Here is a 25,011-nt window from a genome sequence, read left to right on the forward strand (position 1 = left end):
ATTTGAAATAAGAGAAAAATTGGTGCTTGTCATTTGGTGAAAAGATATATACACATTTTCAATGTAGACAAATTAAGATAAAAGATCGGGACACTTTTCTGGTTTTATATTTTTTTTTATAAGTAAAAATTGAAACAAAACAAAAAACCTCAAAACTAGAAATTGAATCTCTACCAGAAAATAACCACCTATGATTTATTTCTGTAGGCGCTGATTGATTGGTTTGGGTTTAGAGACTGAAAGAAAAATGGCACGGTTTCAACAGGAGATGGCTATAATTAGAATAAAAATAATTGTTACATATTACACTGGAATACTTTTTCTTTCTCATAACAGGTCTTATTTCAGTATGTACAGAATAGCAATTAGATTTATTTACACTTAGGCACTAGCAATGGAGCGTGGTTTGTGTGTTTGTGGGCGCCATTCACTTTTTGAAAAGTAATTAAATTAAGATTACCAGTTAAGGACTAGCGTGACCAAATAAGAATGGGCACTCACGCGGGCTTCCTCCTCATTCGTTTCGCAGGCAACGCAACCGTCTCCTCAAAGGAGCGGCGCCGTCCCTCCAATTGAAACAGATTAATTATTGCAAATTCTAGATAGAAAATTTGTACTTCACATTCGGATTCCAAAAACAACAAAAAGAAAGCAATCAGTCAGTTCGACTTTTTTGTTTTCGGTGAACGCTGGGCTGCACTTCTTTTTTTTATGCAGTCGAGGTGAGCAATTAAGTAAACTATCAAAATTCGATTCAATTCCGAGCAAAATTGCACAAAACTATAATTCAAATCAGTTCCGATGAAATAATGTATATAAATTTCCTCGTTTTCAGTTCAATAAGTAAAGAGCAAAGATTGGTGCAGCCCTGCGCTAATTTTTTTAAGGGATGAACCTGTCTCGCAAAAGTAAACACAAAGTGAATAGGTAGATAACAAATATTAAGAGTAATGCATTAAGGCGCGTGTAAATACTGCTGATGAATAAATTATAATAAACTGAGTTGTAAATGTTGGGTAAACTTTGCAAACGAGAGAAACAACTCATTGCACGTGGTGGCAGAATCAAAGTTTTTTCAATTTGTCCGTGTCTTCGCCACCTGGATATGGAATCGGGAAGCCCGATCGACGAGCTTGTGGTTTTTCAGTCTGCGGGTTAGCACGTCGAGGTGTCATTCGCCCACATCTTGTTGCTCAATTGAACGTGCATGTTTGGCGGCTGAGGTGCCTGTTGCTTGGCTGCAAAAGTGTTGATAAAAGAAGATGTTAGAAAAAATATATAAAATTTTGGTAAAAAAAAAATAATCTCAAGAATAAATTTGTCAAATTGAAGATTCGAAATTATTTAATTTATGTTAACATCCAAGGTCTAAAATATTTCAATTCTTTCCACTATTGTCAATATAATAGGAAAGCGTCCTATTGTCAGCCAATCAAGATGGAAGTCGACCGAACAGAATCCCGTGATTCTCAAGGTTTGTGATTGGCAAAATAATGAGAGGCGCGCACACATTACAATCATCACCCACCATCATTACCCTTGAAGAAGCTGGACTCGAATGTTTTATATAATTTATAGCCCTCCCCGTAGCGAAATTCAAGGTCTCTTGCTTGGAGACAAATAAATCCGGCCGCTTCATATGATAAAACAATTCACAATCAGATCCGTTTTCTAACTGACCGCAAAGGGAAGAAAAAGGAAAAATAATAATAAAAAAGGTCAAATAAATACTTCTACAAAATCATTTCCAAAATAAAAAATTACCATGCACAAAAATCTAAATTTACTTTCATTTTGATTAAAAAATTGATTTAATTATTTTCTCATTTCCCCCCCCCCCTTTTAAATAATTTAAAGTTTATTATTTGCAATTTGAATAAATGTTAGTGCAAGCAAGGAATTAATTTTAACTTCACCCCAAGTGACCCCAAGTGCAAACAACGGCGCTTTCTGTTTTTCCTATTTTCAGTAAAAATTAAGTATTAAAGGGTTAAGGGTCTTACATGCAAATTGCAATGAGTTCTCCCAGGCGTATTCTGATCGCCGTGAAGAGCCACGAGACGACGAAGGCGAATCTTTTCAACATGCATTGGAATGATTAGAGAAACAAACAAAAAATAAAATAATAAGCAACTCGAACCATGCGAGAATTATTAAGTAAGCAAACTTTTTTAAATAAGACAAAATTTGGAAGTGCGCTCACCATTCCTGCTGTTATACACTTTGGGCACGTTGAGGAACTTTTCTGGGGCTGGGAATTCATGCACTCTATGGAACATGTGCATGAACCTCGTCTCCAACTCGCCTGCGAACAAAAAGGATCAAGAAATTGTAGCTTCTGGTTTAATTTTTTGAAGAGGGCGGCGTTACCATTGGCCGGGGTGCCTCCGTTTCTCATGGAAGAATTTCTGACTGGAGGTGGCGGGGGCACGCTCAAAGGAGGCGGCGGAGGCTGTAGGAAAAAGCAGGTGATTAAGCGAGTGTCCTCTGCAAGAATTTTCTACTTTTGCAGAAGAATTTCAGGCCCAAAATGTCTTTTAACCTCTCGTATTAATAACGATGCATGATTATGTTGAAAGCTTCCAATAATAGAGATATAATTGTAATATTTTCTTTTCATTAATAAATTTAAGTTTATGTATGTAGAAAGAAATGTAAACTATTAAACATATTTCCCAGCAATTATTTCCGCTAAAGTAAAGTAGAAAAAAAAATCAATATGAAGATTAACAAGGATATTATTTGGATTTGGGAGAAACTAGCAGTAGCAATACAAATTTTCAGGCATTTTCCAGTATAAAATTTTAAATTCCGATCTTAGGTAAATTGGTATTTTAATAATTTTAAAGACAGAAAAGCGTATGGTCTGATATTTTATATTTTTGAGGTATCGAGAGCCCCAGTCAAAAAACAAAGAGACAAGTTTTGGGCCATCAATGGGTGCAAAAGCAACTAAGGGTGCGGGGCGATTTCCTGGTCCTGACACTTACTTGGCTCTTCTGCTGACTGGCAGCAGTGAGTCGATGAGGGGGCAAAGGAGGGGCTGTAGCAGGCGGGGGCGGCGCTGAGCTAGGGGGCGGAGGGGCCGCCGTTGGGGGCGGAGGGGGTGGAAGCACAGGAGGGGTGACCCGCACGTTGACAGGCGGCGGGGGCGGTTTTGCCGAGGGTGGTTTTGCCTTAGCCGGGGGCGGCGGGGGCGGGTTCCGGCCGCTCCCCGGGGGCAGCGGAGCCGCCGACTTGGCCCTGACCAGGCCATTGGAGGAGTGGTGCAGGCCCTCTTGAGACTGGAAGTGCTGGTGGCCGCGGTAGTCGCCCAGCTCGGGCGACGGACTGCTGTCGGCAGACGGTGACCTCGGTGTCCGCATGCTGTGCGCCCTGGTCACGCTTGGCGGCCGCGCTGGCAACAAGGGAGCCCCGTTGGCAGCCTAAATCACAAAATCAAGATTAATACTTTGAAGATTTCTTTTTTTGAATTATATACGTAATTTGGTTAGTAAATATTCCCAATTTTGAATATGTAAAATTCAGCAAAAATTAAATCAAACTTTTTAACTTTCCTTAAAATTAAAATTAATTAACTTGTATAATCTGCCATACTTCCTACTGTTTTTTTTCTACTCTTAAAGAGCAATCTTTAAAGAAATTATTGATATAGTTTCAAAAAGTATAAATATTTAAAAAAAAAATTACAGAAGGCATTGAAAAGCTTTATTGAAATATCTCGTTTCTACAAAAACATTCCGAGATATTGATATTTAAAATGTAGGAAGTTGAGAGGTTCACAGGGAAAATTGATACGCATTTGAAAAAAAATTAGCTCCAGCTACAAAGCAGAACAATAATTTTTTTTTTTTATCAATCTTTGTGAACAAAATTATATGCTTTAGTGAATTACATAAGATAGTGACGTTTAAATATGGCCCCAATCTTAGACACACAAGTGGTTTTACAAAAAAAAAGAGCATTGAAAGCTCAGAATAAATATAACTACCAATTTTCAAAGTCTGGATGTTATCTCTAAAAGCTTTTTGCAAAAAATCCACGGCTTTTAAATACAATTAATATGTCAAAGAAATGGAAACTCATACTCAATTCACAAAATTAATAAAATAAAAATAATTTTAAGAAAAGATATTACATCAATTATCAAATCCAAACATATCGATTCCATTTTAGACTGGATTTGGAAATCACACGAGGACATGGTCTAACCAAAAACACTTATCATAAAAAAAACCCATTTTTATCTGTTTCTGGTTGCAAGAAAAATAAACATTTTTTCTTCACTCAATTCAACTTTTGTCCCAACGAGTGACTAAAAAATTGTCGTCATTTGCGTCAACTGTTTGCCCTAAAAATTATCACTCACATGCATGGCGGTTGTTGACTTAGGAGGAGGCGATGGCTTTGGTGCCGTCTTGTATTGACCGGGCGGCCTAGGTGCGAAATTTGGCTTGCCGTGGCCGCCGACGGGCGGTTTGCTCGGTAACGACGGAGCAAAGCTCCGCTGGCTCAGCGACGGGCTTGACGCCGTCAACGCCGTGTCAGAAGTGCTCTGAAAATTTTCCAAACAAAAATCACGTCAAATAAGAGGTATCAGAAATCTCAACTGGTGAAAGACATCAATAATTAAAAAGGCTGTTGATGAAAGAAGAAATTAATAAAAAATTCAAACAGTAAAAGTCTGCAGAAATTAATTATTAAAAATTCAACAAATATTCTAAGGAATGCTGATATTATTATTATTTATTTATTATTATTTTTTTTGTATTTTTTGACGTTCTTTATTTAATGTTTAAATATTGTTTTATGCCACTTTCACAAAATTTTAAAATGAAAGTGCAATTAATTTCTAATTGAGAAAGCCAATGTTATTTGCACTTTTTTTTTTACATAAAATAACTATTTTGTGTTTACTAATTGTTTTCTTAAATTTCTTTCATCACTAAACTATTATTTTACTACTTATAAGTAATTGAGAAGTACATGAAATAAGCTCTGCTCTAATTATTTTAAAATAATGTTAATTTGGTCGATAAGCTATCTAGGTTTCCTTTTGTGGTTTAAATAATAATGGTTTGCGGCTTCCAAGTAAAATTATTCAAAGCTATATATACTTTTTGATGGAATTAAAATTGGAATCATATTTCATGTGATTCATGTTCTTTGATCGTTCCCAATTCAGTGCAAAGAATAAAACTGAAATGTAGACTTGCTTCTTTTGGCCAAATGTTTTTGCGAACCGAACTCATCTTCTGTTCTGGGTATTAAGGTGGGCAAATAGTTATGGGCGCGCTGCTGTTTGCTGCCTGCTAATCTGGCCAAACAACCCAACTGCCTGCGAAACCGAGACTGACTGCGTCACCAATGTCAGCCGTTGCAAAACAGGCGCCCATAATCACCAATTTCCACCACATTTTCCATGTGGCAAAATATGAATATATTTTAAAGAAAATTCAAATAGCGTCGAGCAATCTAATCAGAAAGTGGCTAATCAGCTAGCAGGAAGGCAACTTCACTCACCACATGCATGGTTGGCTTTTTATTCGACGGAGGCGGCTGAGGGGGCGGCCCTCTGTTTTTCGTGTCAGGGGTCAACTCTCGCCTGCTCCCTAAACTCTTTTGTTTCTGAAAAAAATTCAAGTAAAGTCAATATAAAATTATAGAAAAATGATGCCGCAAAAGATAGCCCACCTGATGACTGTTTATCACAGGGCTGCTATCATTGTAATTCCTAACATTATCATTACTGTCATCATTGCTTCTAGGACTGACTCCTGAGGGATTCAGAAACAAAAGTTAAGTATTTTTGAAGGAAAACTCCAAAAGTGAAAATGCTGACCTATATTTCTTCCAGTCGACCTCAACCTGGGCATGCCTCCTGCAAAGAGACTTGACATGTCCATTGGACCTCCATTGTTCCGCGGCTGCTCCGGAGCTGGTCCGTTGCTTCGAGGGCCTCCAGAAGTTGAAGTTGGTGATGTCTTTTTTGGAACTGCAAGCAAATCAATTTGCAGTTGTAGTTATTTTGATCTACTGATTTTTATGGACGGTTAAATTCATTGATTGGATGGATTAAAATAATTATTTAATTGACTTGTTGAGCTTGAATAAAAAAATCTAATAGGGAAAAAAATTTCAAAGTGATTCATACATTAGTCATCTTTGGCAACCATCCGAAGAATGATCACAATTCGCAAGGTGAGTAAGAAGTTAACATGTTGTAAAAATGTATTTTTCCACATAATGTGGTGCTTTCAGGTTTCTTAAAAAGTAAGGACAGGAAAGATTCAAATCAATTTGTATTAATAGAAAATCTAACTTGAATTTACAGGTATTATTTCTTTCTTTTTAAAATCTGCTTGAAAATAAAGGTTTAAGTTTATATTGACGGCTTTTCTCAGAAACTGATGAAAATATTTACAGAGAAAAAGGATCTTTATTTTAAAACTCAATGAAAACACAAAATTAAATTTAAATATTCTTGTTGGTTTGATTGTAAATTATCTTGATGGCATTGTTTGAAATCGCACATTTTTTAGGGCAATCAAAAGAGGTGAATTAATTATGAATTATTGCTATTTTTTTTATAATTAATTAAAGGTTAAATGAAAATGTTTAAAAGATGTTTTCTAACACCTTAAAAAAAAAGTAAAGAAATTTTCAAAACAATTCAAAAATACATTGAAAAAGGCATTGTGGATTTCTATTTCTTTGCTCCGAGAAAATTCAACCCAATTAGAGCTCATTGTTTGAAATAATTATGTATTATTGAGATGACAGATTTCTTAATTTTTCAAAAGAAATTTTCCAATTTTAGTTACAAATTTCAGTTCTGTCCACTGTGAATTTGTTATTAGGGCAAAATATGTAATTCGGTCAATTTAAATTTTTTTTCCAAATAAAATTTACAAGAAAGTTTGTTACATAAAGTCATGTGTTATTTTCAACACAAAACAAACCAATTCTAGAAAACTACCAGAAGACAAGAAGGATATTATGGCCTTAAAATTTTGCTGGACTTGTTATTTTGAAACAACGTGGACTTGCCTCCGACGGTGGGCGCACTCCTGTCATTCGTGACGGCCTTCTTGAGCGTGGTGCCCTGTCGGATGGACGTGAGCAGCATGTTCCTCGCCTGGCCGTCGTCGGCCGCCGGCTTGGGTGGCGCGAACGTGGGCGGGGGCGGCGGCCCCGGAGGCGGCGGGGGTGGCGGCATCCTTCTCACCTGCAGGACAAACACGTTTATAGAACTGAGAATGACCCACATTGGTAAACATTGAACGAGCGAGTGGGGGTCCGCCGACCATAAAAGGAGCTGCTTTCACAAACTCCAAAAAGGGCCCGGGCGGCGGCCGGGGGTCGTCCGGGGGCCGGACGTGCCCCTCGGGCGTCGACAACATGAGGCGCGGGGCCGATGAATCACTCGGCCGTGACACAGCCCAACCCAAACACGTTTCAATTCGCACCGAGGAAGGAGAGTTGGGACGAGATCGCGAGAGGAGTGACAGTCGGCGGCCGAACACCCACCTGCTAGTGGCGCTTCGCTGTGCCGAATTGCCGAATCCACTCCTCAACTGCCCGCCTTCATTTCGGCAGCGTGCAGTGGCGAAACATGGGCGGTTTGTCGGCGCTCGACGCACTTTCCTGCGACCACTTTTCCTTCGCAATTCCGTGTTTAAGCTTTAAGCACCAATATGGCCGAGTCTTTGTAGGGGGGAGTTTCTTCCTTCCCCTCGGAGACATCTGGCGGCGAAATTCAAAAACACGTGCCACACGCGAAATGCGCAGAATTTCTCACACAATTCTCGTGATAGCCTGAAAGAATTGTGTTGGATTCAAGGGAGATAGCTTATATTGTTATCTATCGTGTGGCTCTAGACTCTAGAGATAAGAAGAAAGGCTTTGTTCAATTATTACTACTCACTATAGAATTATCCAATAATATCATAGAATTGACAGAATTTAATTAAATGTTTTGGTATTATTTTATTTCAATATTATAACTTTTATAATACATCTATCCACCCTGGTTCTCGCTCAACATTATAATAATAATTAAATTTTTTTATTTATTAAAAAATACATCTTAACATTTTGGATGCGTAATTATGATGCATACTATAATTATAACTATATTTATTTGTACAATTCTTTCTTCAAATTATATAATCTTCACAAAAAATAAATATTGCGTATCAAATGTTCAGATTAATTTAGGACAATCTAGTAAAAATCATTTGACGCACCACTTTTTATCTAAAGTATATAGTACTGTATAGCTTATCAATTAATTAGTAATGATAGTATTATTATTATTAAAAGAATTAGGCACCACAGTCAATAGGACTGCCAAGTTTTTCCAGGAAGATGTAAATAAAGTCCAGATTTTTTCAGATGTTGTAAACATTTATTTACACACATTACAAATGCTTACGAATACAAAAGGAGATAATAGCAAATTTTGCTTTGGCATAACAAAGAGTTAGAGATAAGTTAAACTGCATTAAATAAAGAGATCAGTGACTACTACGTTAGATGTATGTACACAAGAGACTAGCACAGCTGATATGACATTACGAACGAAATCATAGTCATAAAATCCTCCTTTCAATTCCCTTCCAATTGTCAGTCCACTCTCGCATTGTTTTGGAAAAAACCTCTAACACACTTCTTAATTTTTTTACATGTTGGGGGGTGAAAAATTCTCTAATATATCCAGCAGGCGTTTTTCTTTTTTCAAAATTAATTAATCTTAAGTCAAAATGGCAAATTATCCTGACTGGCAGCTCTACCAGTACTGGTACTTTTTCACACAGTCGTTTCCTAAATCAACGGCTACAATGTGGTGTTCCGGCATCACGGCAACCCCGCTTGGTCTTTTGAGCTTAGAGTCGTGAGAGTCGATCGTCGACAGCACCTTGTCCTCTTCCGAGCTCAGCACTTGGATGTAGTGCCGACACTTTTCTGACCTGGTGGCGATAATCCGACTCTCACTGTCCATAGTCAGACCACCGTACCGCCCTCGACCTAAAAAAAAAATAATAAAAAAAAATGATAAGAGAAAAAATAACAGTTTGAACTAAAAACTACCTTTTCCTTCAGCAAAAATTTCTCTCTTAAATTCTCCTTCAGTTGAGAAGATTTGAATACGACTATCAGCCACAATGATGTCATCATTAGGCGACGCTGCCACTGACGAAATCAAATTGAACTGGCCCCTCTGGCTTCCCTTTTTGCCGACCTGGGAAAAAATTAATGTAAAGAATAATGCAAGGTCTGATATGATTTAAACTACCTGCAGCAAAGGTCGGCCCTGACTATCAAAGACAAACACGCAGCTGGCGCTGTTATCCGCCACAAGGATTTTTCCGCTCTTCGGCATGACAGCAATATCTACAGGCTCTTGGAAAGCATTGTGGGAAAATGAAGTGATGGTGTCACCGGTGGCCGGGTCGATTTCCGTGACGCTCTTTGTACGCCAGTTGACCACAATTAACCCTTGTCTAGTGAGGGCAATACCTGGAAAATGAACAAATTTTTTAGAAAAAGTTGGCTTAAAATTAGAATAAGAAAAATAATACCTGTGCAACTACGCCCCTTCAGACCATCGTTCTCAATATGCCTAATGAATTCCAAATCCAGGGAAAGAACCTTGATGCGGGAGTTGCCGGTGTCCAGGACGTAGACAAAGCCAGCTTCAGAGTCCACAGTGACGGACACTGGCTGCAAAAATTCCGCTTTCCCCGAACCTCGGCTTCCGTGCTCGCCTCTGGGACTGTTGTGTTCAGTCACCTCAATATTGATGTCCCTGGAAATTTAAAATGTTAAAATATTATTCGATAATGAACAAAAATTACATAATTAAAAAAGTTACAAAATATTCATTAACCGATTGCTGAGTTGCATTCATCTTAACTTAAAACCATCCAAATAATCCAAATCATCGTTTTTAAAAAAAAAATCAAATAATAAATTTAATTAATTTTTTAATGAAATTTTTTTTGCAATAAAATAAAAATGCAAAAAAAAAATAACAAAAATTAAACACTGTTTTTACTGATTTTTCATGTTCTGATGCTGTTTTCTATATTTTGTTCTCTCTCGTTATTTTAAATTTATTTTTTGAAGTTTCAGGTTCTCACTTGTCTTTGATGGGTCTTTGGAAGACGCTCAGGTTCAGTGTGTATGTGCCAGCTGACGGCGGTCTGAACCAGACCTTGTAGGTGCCGTCGTCCAGATCTTGGATTTCTGTCTCGAGCAGCTGGCCAGACTTGGTCCTCAGCTCGGCGCTGACAGGGTCGCCACCTGAAGTTCTGGGGTTGCCGTGATAGTCGACGGTGCTCAGGGTGGCGCTGCACTTAAGTTTGGCCACCACGTCTCCGTTGGCAGGCAGCGTGTCCACCTCGGCCGAGCACAAACTCGGGAAGGTGGTGCTTGTCCTGACCTAGAATTAAAATATGAAAAAATGACATAAACCGCTTGGTTCGAACAAGTAGGGAGATTCTCACCTTTCCGAAGATATCAAGTGCCTTTTTGACGACTTCGATGGCCCCGTCCTGGCCACCTTGGAAGTCGCATGTGAGAAACGAGTTTTCTCTCGGCTCAGCGAGCGTGGCAACACTATCGAGTTTCTCTGTCAGACTAGATATCTTCTGGGTAATGTTTCTGACTTCAACTTGATACTGCAGCCCGTCGCACTCGCCATCCACCTGCAACCATAATTTCACACCCATTAGTCCAACTCGAACCCTCGCCGCACTCGGAGTGAAGTACAACTTTGGCCTTTTCGGCGGCGATCAGTTTCAGCTGCTCTTCCAGCACACCCTTCTTCTTGTCGCGCGCCTCGCGCACCGCATTCGAAAGGGCCAGGCGCCGCTTCTCGGCCAGGGCGGTGATTTCCTCAAAGGTGCGCGACAGGTGCGACAGGCAAGCCTCGGTCGCATCGTCCAGACGCTTCAGCTCGTCCGAAACTGCATCGTGAGCCTGTCCCAACTACAAATAGACAATTTTTTTGTATATATCAAATAATTTTAGTAACTGGATTTTAAATTTATTTAAAATATTAAAGATGAGTTGAAATGAACTAACAATATAAAAATATTTCGACGCAAACAAGAATAAATACAATATGCAATATAATAATAATAATAATAATAAAAACTAGCGAATTCCATCAACGAAAGAATAACTATGTCAATTTCAACTTTCATTATCTGTTTTGCAATAAATAAGAGATCGCAAATTTTAAAGTATCGATTTTTTTCTGTAAAGATGAGTCTTTTATTGGATTCAAAATTATGATTGGAGTTTTAAATTATACCAAAAGATTGTCTATTCTGTAGATTCTTTTTTGAGAGTGTAAGAAAAAATTATAGTTAACTTTCCACTTAATTATAGATAGTTTTTCTGATTATTACTTTTTCAAAATATCGTGAACAAATAGATCCAGGTTTTACAGAAAAAACTTTTTTAATTTCATCCTAAATTTTAAAAATTATCAGTCACAACATAGCCTTTTTTATATAAACATAAATAAGTGGAAAAAATTCAATAACAAGAAATACATAGATTTGGAAAATTATTATTCTTTTTCATTTTTATAACTAATTTTTTAAAAAAAGCTAGAAAAAATTCTTATTTGATGAATCATGCAGTCAGATCAGAGATAACAATGGAGGTCGGGTGACACAAAATTATAAAAATGCTGGATTCCCAGCATGAGAGAGAGAAAGAAACGCCCGACAACAAAACCCACCTTCGAGATGCAGTCGTTGGCCTTGTAGAGCAAGATCTCAGACATTCGCTTAATAGCAATGGAGAAGGGAATGATAGTGTGTTCGCAACTCGATCCGCCAGTGCTGTGGCTGCCTCCGGTGCACAAGGAGCAAAACACGGTGTCGCATGTCTCGCAGAACAGCAACTCCTGGTTCAATTAAACAAGACCAAAATTTAAAAAGCAGTTCGAGGAGATGAGAAAAAAGGCTACATCTATGTAGTTGATATTGTCCTTTCTGGGAATTTCCAATTTTATCCTCGAGCGGTTCAAGAAACTCTGCAGCCGCTGGAGATGCAATTCTCGCGCTTTTTGCCGCCGCTTTGTGGAGCACAAGAGCGGCTATTGAGCATTTTAACTTGAAAACAGCGTGACTGTGAGACAGTCGCCACTTAGAGATTCTCATCGCAAAAGTCTGCTGAACCTCAAGGTTATAGTATATAAAAGTGTTCAAAGAGTGAAAATTTGGAACAAGTGTGAGGGCAAAAGATCTTGGGGAAACAAATAATAATGCAATGACGACGCCTTCTAGTGTAAAAATAACCACCACAGTCAGTAAAAGAATAAGGAAGGCACTTTGAAATACAAACAGAAGCTAAGTCTCCCAAGTCCAATGTTCGAGGATCGAGTAATTTCTTGAATAAAATAAAATTCATTACCAGAAACTTGAGTTTGTTATAAATTAAATTGAATCTACTGTATCTGAAAGTATAGATTAAACCACTAATAATTCAAGGAAGAACAAAATACCTAGATCCAATTGTTTAAAACAGCAGTTTTCAGATCAAAATCCATACAAAATTTTAAATAATTGAAACATAAATATTTGGAAAAAAATGGTGTGCCAAAATTTATAAAAATAATGGATAATTAAAATTTTGGCTTTTCCCAGATATGTTTGTTGATTTGTTAATAAACAGCTATGTAGGAAAAACAATAATCAACTAAAAAAATCCATCAAGGAAATGCTGACTTAAATTCAATTTCCAATACTTTATTTCAATAATAAAACGTATTTAATCTGAAACAAAATTTACATCTTTCCAGTTAAAAAATCGACCAGAGTTCCTTTTTTTAACAAGGCATTAAAAATAAAATTTGTGTACTGACCTGATTAATGTGAACGGAGCACTTGGGGATGACCTCTCGACGCTGCCTGGACATGAGGTCAAGCAGCTGGTTGACCAGGAAGGAGGGAGGCAGGGCGGCGACGCCCCCGCGGGGGATGGTGATGAGCTCGCGGCAAATGGGGCAGCGGAACGAGCCCGTGTCTCGAGTCTGCGAGCTGGCAATATGCGAAAGGCATTCAAGGCAAACCGTGTGCGAGCAGGGCAGCAGTTTCGGCGTGTGCGCTCCCCCGTCATACATACCTGTGCGGAAAAGAAAACACACAGTTATCACCACTTTAGCGAGGACACACACAAAAGGAGAGCAAACTTTTTTCTCATTCTGATAAAAAATAAAAAAAGGGGGAAAATAATATGGTTTGGGCGTTTGGCCGCGACTGGCCGGGTTGATAGTGGCTGCATTTGCCGAGCAGTATAAACGGAAATGTGGAGCGACCGCAAAATGAATTAAACATTCGCTACTTCCCTTGGTCTCGAGGTTTGCGTAATGAGAGAACTTGTGCATTTTTTCCATTGGATTTTCCACTTGTTGGATGGTCCAAGGGATAAAAAGTCAACAAAGAGTTTGAAAAACTTGTATTCTGAATGCAGAGAAATAAAAATTTGGATATTTTGATCGATTCCTTTCTTTAAATTTTAACAAATGGTCTCATTTTCAATAAATTCTACAAAATATGAAACTTTGATAATTTAAATGCACATAAGTCATGAATAATTGAATGAATTATTCGCGAGAAATTACATTTTTTGTATTATCATAGATAACATCTCTCAATAAAACCTTTCACAAGTTGAAGATTTTCTATATTTTAAGAATGGGAATCTCTTCATTTTTCCTCTTTACGACTTATGAAAAATAAACACTTTAAACTTATATAAAAATATCTTGCTCATTATTTATTAATAAATCTTAACTGAATATTTGCATTTATGTGAGTGTTGATCTTTGAGAAAAAGTTAATTTGCATAATAATCATCCGTGTTATCTCAGCTGAGATGTTATTTAATGTCCTGACGCAGCACCCAAACAAACAATAAATTATCACTGCTGCTAGAAAGCAATTTTCTTACAAGTTATGTACGGGTTTTATTCTGGGAAACCAATTTGTTTTTACCAAGGCGTGAATTTTTGAGAGAAATATTCCGCGTACAGAGGCTCCGATTTCTTTTAAAGGCATCAAAATCTAAACAAAAACTTTGATTAAAATTTTAAATTTTGTGCATTTTTTCATTCCTTGCAAATAATAATCAAAGGATAGAAAACACAATATTTTTTCTAAACATAAAAATTTTATTTTAGATTAATTTACAACAATGGAAACAAAATTTTAAAGATTTAAATTTTATGAAAAATATAATATTTGGGGCAGTAAAAAAGAAAATGAAATGAGAAAAAGCTTGCTATTTTTTTAAAAACAATAAATTATTGAACTTACAGAGGCATGTGCTACAGGTAAGGAAGCTCTCGTTGAAGTCTTCGTAGTTGATGGAGACTGTTTCGACGAGGGTGGAGCTCATGCTGATCATCCTCTCGCCCACCCGGGTCCTGCGAACATAACAACAGGAAAACCATAAATTAATTCGCTCGCCATAGTTTCCGAAGAGCAGCGCCCGCAGAATCTAATTGTTATTTCGGTTTTGGTCGAGGGGTGGGCAGTTAGTAAGGAATGGATCGACAGGCGCAGTGACCCACATTTAATTTTCGTACAAAACAGCCTCCCTTGTTAAAAGCGTCGAACAATAATAAACCGTCGGGAAGAGATAAACTTAAGGCTTGATGGCCGCTGCCAGAAACACTAATAAATAAATGTGGTTTTGGCGTGAGAGTCACACAAATTGGACAAGAAACGGCCGCCCGCAGCCTCGGAAAGCACGAAAATAATTTAGAGATAATGAGGAAAAAGTGGGTTTGGAAATAATTTTGAAAATTGTCAAGCTCCCGCGAGAAAGTGAAAAATAAAAGTCTTTCAATGGAATAATAATTAATAATAATGGATTAATTAGTTGAGCATGTTAGATACTAAAATATTTAATTATGCTTTTATGCCATGGTTTGATTTAAAAAAAATTCAGTTAAAACAAAGTCAAACAAAGTCAAAAAAGCATCAAAGAAGTAAACAATTAAAACTTATTACTTTATTAGAAATTTAAGGACTAATTTTAATTTTAATATCTAGACTATTTTGAGACTTTCAAATGTACATTATTGCAGAATTGTAATTACTTCTATTGTTTGCTAATGAATTTAAATTTTAAAGTAACAAAATTTGAAAAAAAAAAAATAATATAGAAAATGCTTTGACAGCAAAAATTAAAGCCCTTCTTGAATTTTTTTATAACAGTCTTCTTCTGATAAAGTTGCAACAATCTAAATAAGATGTATTTTCATTTTAATTAAAGCGATCTCCGCTTTCTCCCTGAAATTGGTCTCTCATCTTAATCCCATCAGCACTCGTCTCATCTTTTTTCCCATTTGTCCCATTTTCAAATTCCAATCTCGCGACAAAGAAAAAGAGGTGCTGAGTGTCCGGTTGAAGTTGTTGGAAGAAAAGAAATCGTGCTGCTTTCCATCTAATGCACAAAACAACTTATTACCTTGAATACCCTTGAGTGACAGAGTTATTGTGGGGAAGATGTCATCACGCGGCTGATAAGGCATAGCTCAAAGCGCTTAAATGTTCAAAAACAAATTGCTTTGGACCAAGAAAGCCAAATCCGAAAATAATGTGCACTGTGTTTAGTCTCAAATTACAATCAAGTGACTTGGCAAATTGCGCTAAGCTTTCTCTATTTTCTATTTCAATTTTCCTATAAAAAACGTTTTCTTTAATTTCCTTCCATGTTATAAATCATTCAATGCTCCAAACAAGCATTTAATTCCACCATAAAATTTCCAAAGAACAAGTCGATATTAAAAGATTAATGGTAAACATTCTTGGACCCCGTGTAGTGTTTGTCCCTAATCTTATGATCTTATGCCTAATTTACTGATCAAAAGGCAGTGGAATCCACGCTTGAAGATAATTAATTACTCCACGTCGGCATCTTTTAATTCCTCCAGGCGGAACGAGAAATTTTAATTGAATGCAATATCTTGACGGAGCAACAATGCATTTTTATGCTACAAATGGATATGATTTTTTTTCTAATGCTAATTTATAAACATTCAGGGCAGCAGACACATTTAATTGGAGGCCATTAGAGAGGAAGCGCCAATTATTATTAACACACGGCAAACGCTGCTTTGAGAATGAAAATCGTCTGCGCCTCAACATGCTTCAAACAATTTTTTACGCCGTCACACGCATGTACGAGGAAATTATATATGTTGCGTTTAGTAAATTTCTAAAAACGCCGAGAGATGAGCGAGCAATTATCTTTAATTTTTTTATATGGTAAGCGTGAGGGATCATTGACTTGGCAGCCAATTATTACATCTTTGGCAAACAGTAATTTGTCATGGAAACCATTCAGGTAAGACCTAATTGAATCCAATTATACCGTCAAACTGTGCACGGATCATCATCATTGTAATCAATGAAGCGCAAAAAATAAAAAATAAAATTTTAAAAATATTGGAAAGTAAAAAATTTTACGCTCAGAAGATATCTTATATTTTTCATAAGATTTATTTCGTACGGAAATTCAAATTTATAATAAAAATTTAGAGCAACATTCATTATTTATACTTCACAAGTTTTAAGTTTGAGCACTTTAAAAGTTATAGTCAGTCTGGATGTCTGGAATGAGGATTAAAGAGAGATTAATGTATTATTTTAATTTGTTTCCACCCTTAAAATACAACATGTTTAATCGTGAAATTCCACTACAAAATGTTTTATTTAATCTCCTCTCACAGAATGCAACTAGATTGGTACTTGCAATTTTTTAATTATTGTAACGCCTAATTATAAAAAATTATACCTTTTACACTTTTTTATATATTTAAAATTAATTAAATACTAATTATTTTGCATAAAAAAATCGAGTTTTTTTTATGTTCTATGATTTTTTCTTATTTTAAAGCTCAATAAAGGAAGGCTAGAGAAATTAAGATATATTCCAGTCAACCCAATTTAAACTTATTATTAAGTAAGGGAAAATTTTAATTTTTTATAACCAATAAAAGACGGCGGTAAATTTTTTAAAGTTAAATTGAGTTTACTAATAATAAAATTAATTTTAAATTTCTTTTATTGAAATGTCTAATAAAAAAATTAAAAACCACTTTTTATGTGTTCTTATTATATTAAAATTAATAAAAACAAAAGTTAAAAAAGATCAAAATAATGAATTTTTCTTTTTTCAAATTTTATTCAATTATGTTAATTTGAGTGAGTCTCTCTTTAATTGGGCTATTCTGGGACAAAAAAGCATTACCCAGCTATTTTGAGCGACCTATATTATTTTTTTTTGCACCGCAGTGTGCGTCATTCCGCGCACTTCTCGGAAGGGACACCAATCACTGAGCAATTACCCGAGCAAGACCCGCCGCCGTCGGCATGAATTACCCGCCGGAGCGTCCCAACCGTAATCACAAAGTCATGTCGCGTTTTGTACGCGGTAATTAGTCCAGTCTGTGATGTTGTGTGTTCAGTGGCGGCGGCGGCATTAGATAAGAAAATCGACAACAGGCTAGTCTTGGGATAAATTAATCCAAACAACGATAAATACATAAAATGTGCCTCCAACAAATTAATAAATAAAAGTACACGCGCCGATATTTGTGTTACGTGCGAGCATTTATTAATACAAAGGAAGCGGCCGGACAGTGTCTAGACTGGCAAACAGGTATTTGTTGGTGCCGCCGGCCGACGTAATAAAAATGCTGAGCCCCCTCTCTGTATAGTATTAATATGGGGCCTTCTCTGTCTCTCGATCAGCACTTTTTGCCTCCCACCCACGACGAGCAGAGCTGAATGACATGGCCAGAGAGAGGAAGACCCTTCGATTAATCACGAAAATCAAGCAGGGGTGTTTCCTTTCTTCTCGATGCTCCACACAGGTGGGGCCGACTTTTGTCAGTTACCCCAGCAGGAATCAGTCGGGATACCTACAGGTTGATTCCACTCATTATCTGCTTGAAGTTATGCGCCATGTCTTTCAATTTCCCAACTAATGAAGGAATTTTATCGTTGTAGGTATTTGTAAAGACCAAAATAGTAATTTCAAATGTTAAAAAAAAATAATAATAAATCAGTATTAAAATGTCTTATGTAATTAAATGGAAATTTTGAAGGGAAGAAAGAAATTAATTACCAAAATTTCTACTATATATTAAATTTTAAACAACAGTTTTTATAAATAAATTTGATGCTTTGAGATTTAATTTTGATCTACTTTCTTTTAACTTCGTTTTTTTTTTAATTTGCAATTAAAAATTATACATTATAATTTGGTGGGGTTTCCAGCCAATAAGCACCGAATGGAGCTTGCCAGGATCATAGCCTATCTAGATAAATAAAAAAAAATAAATAAATAAATAAAAAACATCGTCACAATATTTTCATATGATGAAAGTCACAAAGTTATCTACAATGCGACATGTTCTCAAATATCCTTGGTTTCGAACAGCCTCAAGGCGATTCCCATCTACATCAACGATTTGAGAGAAATTATTGTTGTTTTTTCGTTACGCATGCATGACCCGTTTTGTTTTTGTCCACGCTGAGCGAAGCAATTCGTCGACTTGGCGCCAGACTTTGCTTTGGCCCGCGGCTAAATTTTCGCCAAAAATGATCCACGAGGAGATTTATTTGGCCTCAGGAAACGCTTCCAGATATGAAGTCGTAAAAGAAACGTGCAGAGATGAGTAATTTGCTGTTTTCTTGGGTGGCATTATGCAAATTAACTGCTAGAAAATTGAGATGTTCTCCGAAGGGAATTAATGTTCTGGAGGAATAAGCAATAATAAATAATAAAACTTGATTTGGAATGGAAACTTTTTAATTTCAATAGATTGTGGGCATTCCAAATAATTCAACGATAACTTGATGCTTAACAATATTTTAAATCAATCAATTCAAACAAAACTACTTTGGCAATTACTTTAATACAAGAATATAGCCGTTAAATAATCACCGTTATTAATAATAATATAAAAATTAAAAAAAAAATGGAACAAATTGAATCTTGAAAATTTTTAACTGACTTTTAAAATCTAGATAGTCAATACTCAAATAAAAATGTTATCTTTTCCCCTCCTTTTTTTACTTCTCTTTACTACTACTAGAATTTCCTCAAAAAAAGTAGTCAAAATTATTGTTATCAGATTCAAACTTAAAAGTAAAATGCTTATAAATTTTAATCCAAAGAAAGCTAAAATCTACCTTGCCAAATAAAATTTTATATTAACTTTAAATTATCCTATTTTTTCCTGCTTTTTAATTCTGACTGGGATTCAAAGGAATTTGTACTACCAATTTTCTACCAATTCTCAAACCAATTCTCAAAAACGTCACACGCGAGCAACAACAACAACAAAAAAGGGAGCACCCTGGTGATGCTGAAAGGAAAACTCATTTCCTTGTGCGCAGATCGCATTTCGTGCTGGGGGGACATTTGGCATTAAAAGGCACGTGTGACGAATTCATAAAAGCGAACTGGCCCATAAGCCGTGAGTGTGGACGCCGAGCAAAACAGAGCGGCGTGAACGCGAGCTTCTTTTTGTTGTTGCTGCGCAGTAGAGAGAAAGACTGGCTCGGCTGAATAGTTACTCGTCCCTTGCGGAGACCACAATATATTGCATTACGCCAGGTATGTTGTTACTTGCAGCAAGGGAAAGTGCGCAAGTAATGTGTGGAAAACACACACACGCCAGTCGATAAAAATAAATTGTGTCGGTCGCAAATCACGCAAATGGTTCAATTCATAGCGAGACGCGGAGAGATGTAAAGTATATGGCAAAAAAGAGCGTTGAAAAAATACGATTTCCTGTTGAAAAAAGAGTGAAACGAGTTTTCAGTTCTCACGATGCGTAGAAAATAATGTGGATTTGTCTAATTTTTTTTGTTCAAATAAAAAAGGTGGGTACGGAAGTGCAAGAGTTCAATAACACTCCACAGCGAGAAAATATTTAGCGAAAGTAGGGTGATCTGGAATTTAAGACCTTTTAAGCAAATTTGATCCTCTTTTCTTTTGGAAACTTAAGTTATAGAGGTCACGATCGGAAGAAATTCAATCATTTTTTTAATTTTCTAATTAAAAATAGAATAAAATTGAGCTTAACTTGTCCCAAATGAAGAATAATTAAATTTCCTGAATTTTTATAAAAATTAATAAAAAAATTTAATTTTTTTTTGTCATAATTTTCAGATAAAGGTATATTCGTCATAATTTTTTAAACATTTAGAAGTACTTTTAGTTATAATTGATTCAACTCTTTCCAAAGCAGCATCAAAAACCACGCAGCGGAATTCCGAAACGCGGAAACGGCCCATTCCACCTCTGAACGCGGAGACCTTGAGGCCCACGGCAGGTGCGTCCGGGCCAGGCTTGAAGTGCGCATTACGAGTCAAAAAGATTTCAACCCCCAAAAGATACACGGGTAATTTCAGAGCGGCACTCACTGGATAGCGATGGTGACTGGCTGGTCCATGGCACGGGGTCACAGCTGTCGGCCGCCGACCTAGAAGACCGCGACCCTTCTATCACATGCCTCGGCGAACAGACACTGAGGCAGCCGCGAGAGAGACGCTGCTGGCGCGGTGTTGTTTTCGTGACGTAGACCCCCTTCCTCGCGCCAGCTGACCCGAGCTGCTCGATGTTGCCAGCCAGAGAGAGAGAAAGAGCAGACGAGCCGCCCCCGCCGGCAGATGGTGCTGCCGCCACCCCCGACCCACCCTCGGGGTGCCGAAGCCCTATTTCGACTCGATCAAGCTTTCCACCCTCGCCCGCCCGCACCAAGTGCCGAATCAATTTTTAATTTTTATTCCGAGAGGTCGTCGACCTGCACACCGACTGAAGTGCGTCCACCGAATTGTAATGAGTCTATTGAGCCACACTCGCTTTGATTAGAGATAAGAGATGCTGAAAAGGCGCACGAGAGTATCATATTGGCTTATTTTTTATGTGTGTGTTTTCTAATAAAGAAATTTAAACTCGCTGTAGATTTTTTACTTATTTACTTTGTGTATTAGTTGCACTTTTATATCTCCTAGTAATGTAAATTATGAATTTTTTACATTGAAACCCGTGAGCAATTTTGTTGTGCACTTAATTAGATAAAGTAATTATTGAATTTTAAAGACTAAAGGTAATTTTAAGCTTTCGTTAAAAAAAAAAAAAAAAAAAAAAAAAAAAAAAAAAAAAAAAAAAAAAAAAACAGTATAAGACTTTCCTTCTCTAAAAATTTCAAATTCATCATGAACTTTGATAAAATCATGAACTTGTAAAAAAAAATTGATTTTTATTATTAATTTTTTGTGAAAAGTGAAAAGATTAATTATTAAACCACAAGATTTCTAAAACAAAACAAAAAATAAACGAATACGCCGTTTCACTAATTTATAGTTATTAAGTTATAACTAAGTGAAAATCACTCCTGTTCAAATTAACAGGGGCATCAGGGCCAATAAATATGTTGGAATTTTTTAAAAGAAGATATTGAGAAAGTGAGTTTTTTCCCATTCTAGGTTGTAATAATTGTCCGCACTTTTGACTGCTAGTGCGTACAAAGTTGGGCTATGAAGATACGGTCTAATGATTATGGTATGCTGAGTGAGCATCATAAATTTTTCATTTCGTTGATGCTGCGAACGGCTTCATATTTATTATTTGTTATTTGATTCGTTTGCTTAGTTTCATTAAGGAAGGACTTCCTTTCTCCGCCAATAATGGAATTCTTTTAATTTTCATTTTGAGAATGGGCTTTATTATTTTTTTATGTGCAAACTCGTTAACATCTTTTTAGAAATGCAGCTATAGTCTATATTGGAGCCAAGAGCTTAAGCTTTGATATAAATGAGCCATAATGCACCACGGTTGTAAAGGCATTATTTTTTTCCTACAGCTTGTCCTTCGAGAGGATTATACGACTTTTGTAAAATTTAATTGACTGTAAAGTCAAAATCACGGGGTACGTTCTTTGAATCTAAATATTTCCAAGGCCTGAACGCATCAGACCACAACTGGATGTGGTCAGCTATTTAAAATTATTAAAAAATTGCTGGAAATGACAGCCATGTTGCAAGTTCTAAAGAAAAAAACTATTAACGATATAATTATTTAAGATTCTTATATGATCCACTGACCAAATTACTTCACTTTCATTAAAAAAGCAATGAGCTCATGAAACAGGTTTGGCTGCTGTTATATAATTGAAATTTTTGTTTAAAAAAAGATTTGAAAACCTTGCTGATTTTTTTCATATTTCTTTACATAGTGTTGGAGATCGTGGACCTCAACTGGCAGTGCTGTTTTTACAATAATTTTTCAACATAGGAACACGTATTTTTCGCTTATCATCTCTTTAAAATTTCTGAAATGCTATATTTATTCAAAATAAATTTTACCCAAATAATTTACCAAGCAAATCAAGAAGAATTCAACTCCACGCTAATTGGCTAATTATGCTTTTGATTGGCTGATGCATAAAAAATAAGTCCATTTATCATCAAAACAATCAAGATTTCGTTAGTGAATCAGAAAAATGGAACGATCAATTAACCCACAAACGTGCTGCGCACAATCAGAGCCTCTTGTTTTTTGTTTCCTTGCGAGCCGCGCTGATTTTTATTTTTATGACCGAGATCCACTTTTTTTGACGTCGCTCGAGTGCAGCCGCTGCATATGATTAATTGGATTAGTGCATACTGGCGCAGTGTCGCCGAGAATTAATAACTTCACGCACGCAGCTGTGTCTGATTCACATATAATTATAATCACATAAGCGCCGATAAAACGATTGAGAACACACACGTCCGTTCGAATTATTGATCAAATGACGGACGGCGGCGGCTCTCTTTACAGTCGTCTGCGTGACGCCCAGTCAATAATTGTATTATTTGTTTGGCCTCAGCACCATCGGCAGACGACAATCAAAATTACGGAGAATTAATCTCTGACCTTTATGGGCAAAGGGCCACCGCTTTTGTGACTATCTTCCCTCTTTTTTGGGATTATTATTTTTGATTCAATTTGCCAAACTATGCAAATTAGCATCCCATTACCACAATTTTGTAACTGGTTTGGCAGAAAATTGCTCAGCATTAAATTCCAAGACTTTTGTTTCAAATATCGTCTACTAAAATGTTGACAGCTTAGTCTGCTGCTGCTGAAATTCAAGATGAGCTATTGAGTTTCATTGGTGTAGCAAAACAACGGGAATGGAAGGTCTGAATAAGAGCTGCTGAAGGTTGAGTCTGGTTTTAAGAATGAAAACCTTTTCACTTTTCTAGTCCCATTCAACGAGATTCTTTTATTATAAGAAAAGAAAAAAAGTTCGTGCTTTCTTTAGTTTATGGTGATTTGAATTTAGATTCAGCTTCCTTTATAATTTTAATAATACCATTTGATTCGATTCAATTTTTAGGAGTAGTGACCGTTTTAATTCCATTTATATTTCTTATTAGGTATAATTTCAAAATAAAAAATAAAAATCCCCAAACTGCTTCAAATTTGAGATCAAAATGGAAATTTTAAACTTAAAAATACTTATTTCCTTAAAAGATAAACTTTATAACATGAAAATAAAATCATTTTTATGAAACTATAAAGTTAGCCACCATGTATGGCGATGGCGCACAAAAGCTTTTGCCTTATTCTTCTTGTGAGCACAAGAGCGTAGGTGTTTCTCATAAGTGGCCTGAGAGCCAACGACCGCGAGTAAGCTTTTTCATGCTTTCCAGCTGCTCGGCGGTGTTATAAATGCATAAATGTATGTAGTACACCTTCTGGGCAAAATGAAGCCATACTTGATTACAGCTGCTCAAGTCGATTTTCTATCGCAAGTGCATGGATTATGTATTTTTATACTTTTGGCACGAAACTCGTTTAACAAGGTCAGCCTATTTACATAATTTGGCAGCAACGAGTGATTTGAATACTAATTAATATAATTTTTTTAAATAAAAAAATTCAAAGTTTATACCACAACGATGCATATAAAAGATGAAATGAGATTAAATAATGTAGTATGTATCAATATCAAACCATCCATTAATTTTAATTCAACCTAGATACCTAATGGAGGAGATCACTATGGAGATGGTTAATTTTAACCAATTTTATTCAAGCAGATTTTCATCGGTTTTAGAAAATCCAATAAAATAAAAACCATTTAGGAATTTCAAATATTTTTAAAGGTTATCTGACGCTATTGAATGTTGTCTAGAAAAGACCTCTAAAAAGAAATTAGATGAAATTATTTTGGCCAATTTTAAGCCCATGAGACTCTTTAATCCTAATTTATGGCACCGCTCACTTTTTTGATTTTGAACATCATCATTCAAAAAGCGTTCACACGCGCAGCTTTTCTCATTACAAAGTGTGCGAATCGTTAATTTTCTCTGCGCGTTGGGAACGCAGAGAACGGTGAGAACGCGAATGCTAATTGAAAGAATCCAACATGCTTCATTCTCTTTGGAAATGCGTTGCGATTAGCAACTTGACAGCAAAAATAAATCAGCTAGGCTCTAAATTAGAATTGCAATAATTGTGCAAATCGGCGCTAAATAGCAAAGGAAGGATAAGCAGGAAGCTGTCAAGTGCGTTAATTGAATAAACATTTGAAACATCTGCAAATCAATATTGCCCTGTTTTCTTTCTATTTATATAGTGAGATCACGTCACTGTTAATTAGCATTAAAAGATATGAAAATATTAAGTCTTCTTTTATTCGCTCTAAAGTTCACTCTGACGATTCAGATTTTTGGTTTGCGTCTTTTGCAAATTATGCATCGCAAACAAAGAAACATACAACATTTTAAAACACTTATACTTCTTTGGTGATTTGAATCAAAAGTCGGCTTTTCCTCGATAGGTTAAGTGAGTTGTTTATTTGTTTAAGAAAAAAAGACTATCCTTCTCCACGTGCCTATACATTTTCTCACTCATTTTTTTCATTTTTTTATTATTGTCTTCTTTAAATTGAATGATGTGACTGCAGTA

General features: G+C 36.3%; 2 protein-coding genes and 1 long non-coding RNA gene across 7 annotated transcripts in view; 1 reads left to right on the top strand and 2 right to left on the bottom strand.

The window, feature by feature from the left end:
- Nucleotides 1–8: 8 nt before the first annotated feature.
- On the bottom strand, nt 9–7,724 carry LOC132192881 (WAS/WASL-interacting protein family member 2-like). Of its 2 annotated transcripts, XM_059613078.1 has the most exons (11): nt 7,531–7,723; nt 7,051–7,228; nt 5,843–5,995; nt 5,695–5,777; nt 5,524–5,628; nt 4,370–4,555; nt 2,991–3,425; nt 2,371–2,452; nt 2,204–2,305; nt 2,004–2,075; nt 9–1,238 (listed from the first exon to the last, which is right to left on the bottom strand). In XM_059613078.1, exons 2-11 carry the CDS (start codon nt 7,217–7,219, stop codon nt 1,156–1,158), a joined length of 1,470 nt encoding a protein of 489 aa, XP_059469061.1. In that variant the 5' UTR covers nt 7,220–7,228; nt 7,531–7,723; the 3' UTR covers nt 9–1,155. The 2 variants fall into 2 exon arrangements, with proteins under 2 accessions (XP_059469061.1, XP_059469069.1); XM_059613086.1 differs by lacking the exon at nt 2,004–2,075 and having other exon boundaries at nt 7,531–7,724.
- A 664-nt stretch (nt 7,725–8,388) lies between these two features.
- LOC132198926 (tripartite motif-containing protein 2-like) overlaps nt 8,389–25,011 on the bottom strand; it is a 32,704-nt gene continuing 16,081 nt past the window's right edge. For 2 of the 4 annotated variants that reach the window (XM_059623251.1, XM_059623278.1), the window contains 10 exons: nt 14,340–14,449; nt 12,887–13,146; nt 11,759–11,926; nt 10,777–10,995; nt 10,512–10,712; nt 10,146–10,447; nt 9,585–9,811; nt 9,299–9,522; nt 9,094–9,244; nt 8,389–9,030 (listed from right to left, as the gene is read on the bottom strand). In XM_059623251.1, the coding sequence (XP_059479234.1) occupies nt 8,792–9,030; nt 9,094–9,244; nt 9,299–9,522; nt 9,585–9,811; nt 10,146–10,447; nt 10,512–10,712; nt 10,777–10,995; nt 11,759–11,926; nt 12,887–13,146; nt 14,340–14,449 (2,101 nt within the window). In that variant the 3' untranslated portion in view covers nt 8,389–8,791. Of the gene's footprint in view, nt 9,031–9,093; nt 9,245–9,298; nt 9,523–9,584; nt 9,812–10,145; nt 10,448–10,511; nt 10,713–10,776; nt 10,996–11,758; nt 11,927–12,886; nt 13,147–14,339; nt 14,450–20,471; nt 20,621–25,011 lie in introns of those variants that run through there. The other 2 variants (XM_059623268.1, XM_059623260.1) reach the window with 2 other exon arrangements.
- LOC132199036 (uncharacterized) lies at nt 19,527–21,007 on the top strand. Its single transcript, XR_009442075.1, has 3 exons — nt 19,527–19,659; nt 20,297–20,402; nt 20,460–21,007. It is a non-coding gene; the product is annotated as an uncharacterized LOC132199036 (long non-coding RNA).

Source organism: Neocloeon triangulifer, unplaced genomic scaffold (assembly GCF_031216515.1).
Source record: "Neocloeon triangulifer isolate White Clay Creek 2 clone unplaced genomic scaffold, ASM3121651v1 ptg000001l, whole genome shotgun sequence".
Taxonomy (NCBI): Eukaryota; Metazoa; Arthropoda; class Insecta; order Ephemeroptera; family Baetidae; genus Neocloeon; species Neocloeon triangulifer.

Coding starts and splice junctions, on each gene's coding strand:
- LOC132192881 (XM_059613078.1), bottom strand. CDS start 7,219: ATGCCGCCACCCCCGCCGCCTCCGGGGCCGCCGCCCCCGCCCACGTTC. Junction 5,996..7,050: donor GAGTGCGCCCACCGTCGGAG/GCAAGTCCACGT, acceptor ATTTGCTTGCAG/TTCCAAAAAAGACATCACCA. Junction 3,426..4,369: donor AGTCAACAACCGCCATGCAT/GTGAGTGATAAT, acceptor TTTGTGATTTAG/GCTGCCAACGGGGCTCCCTT.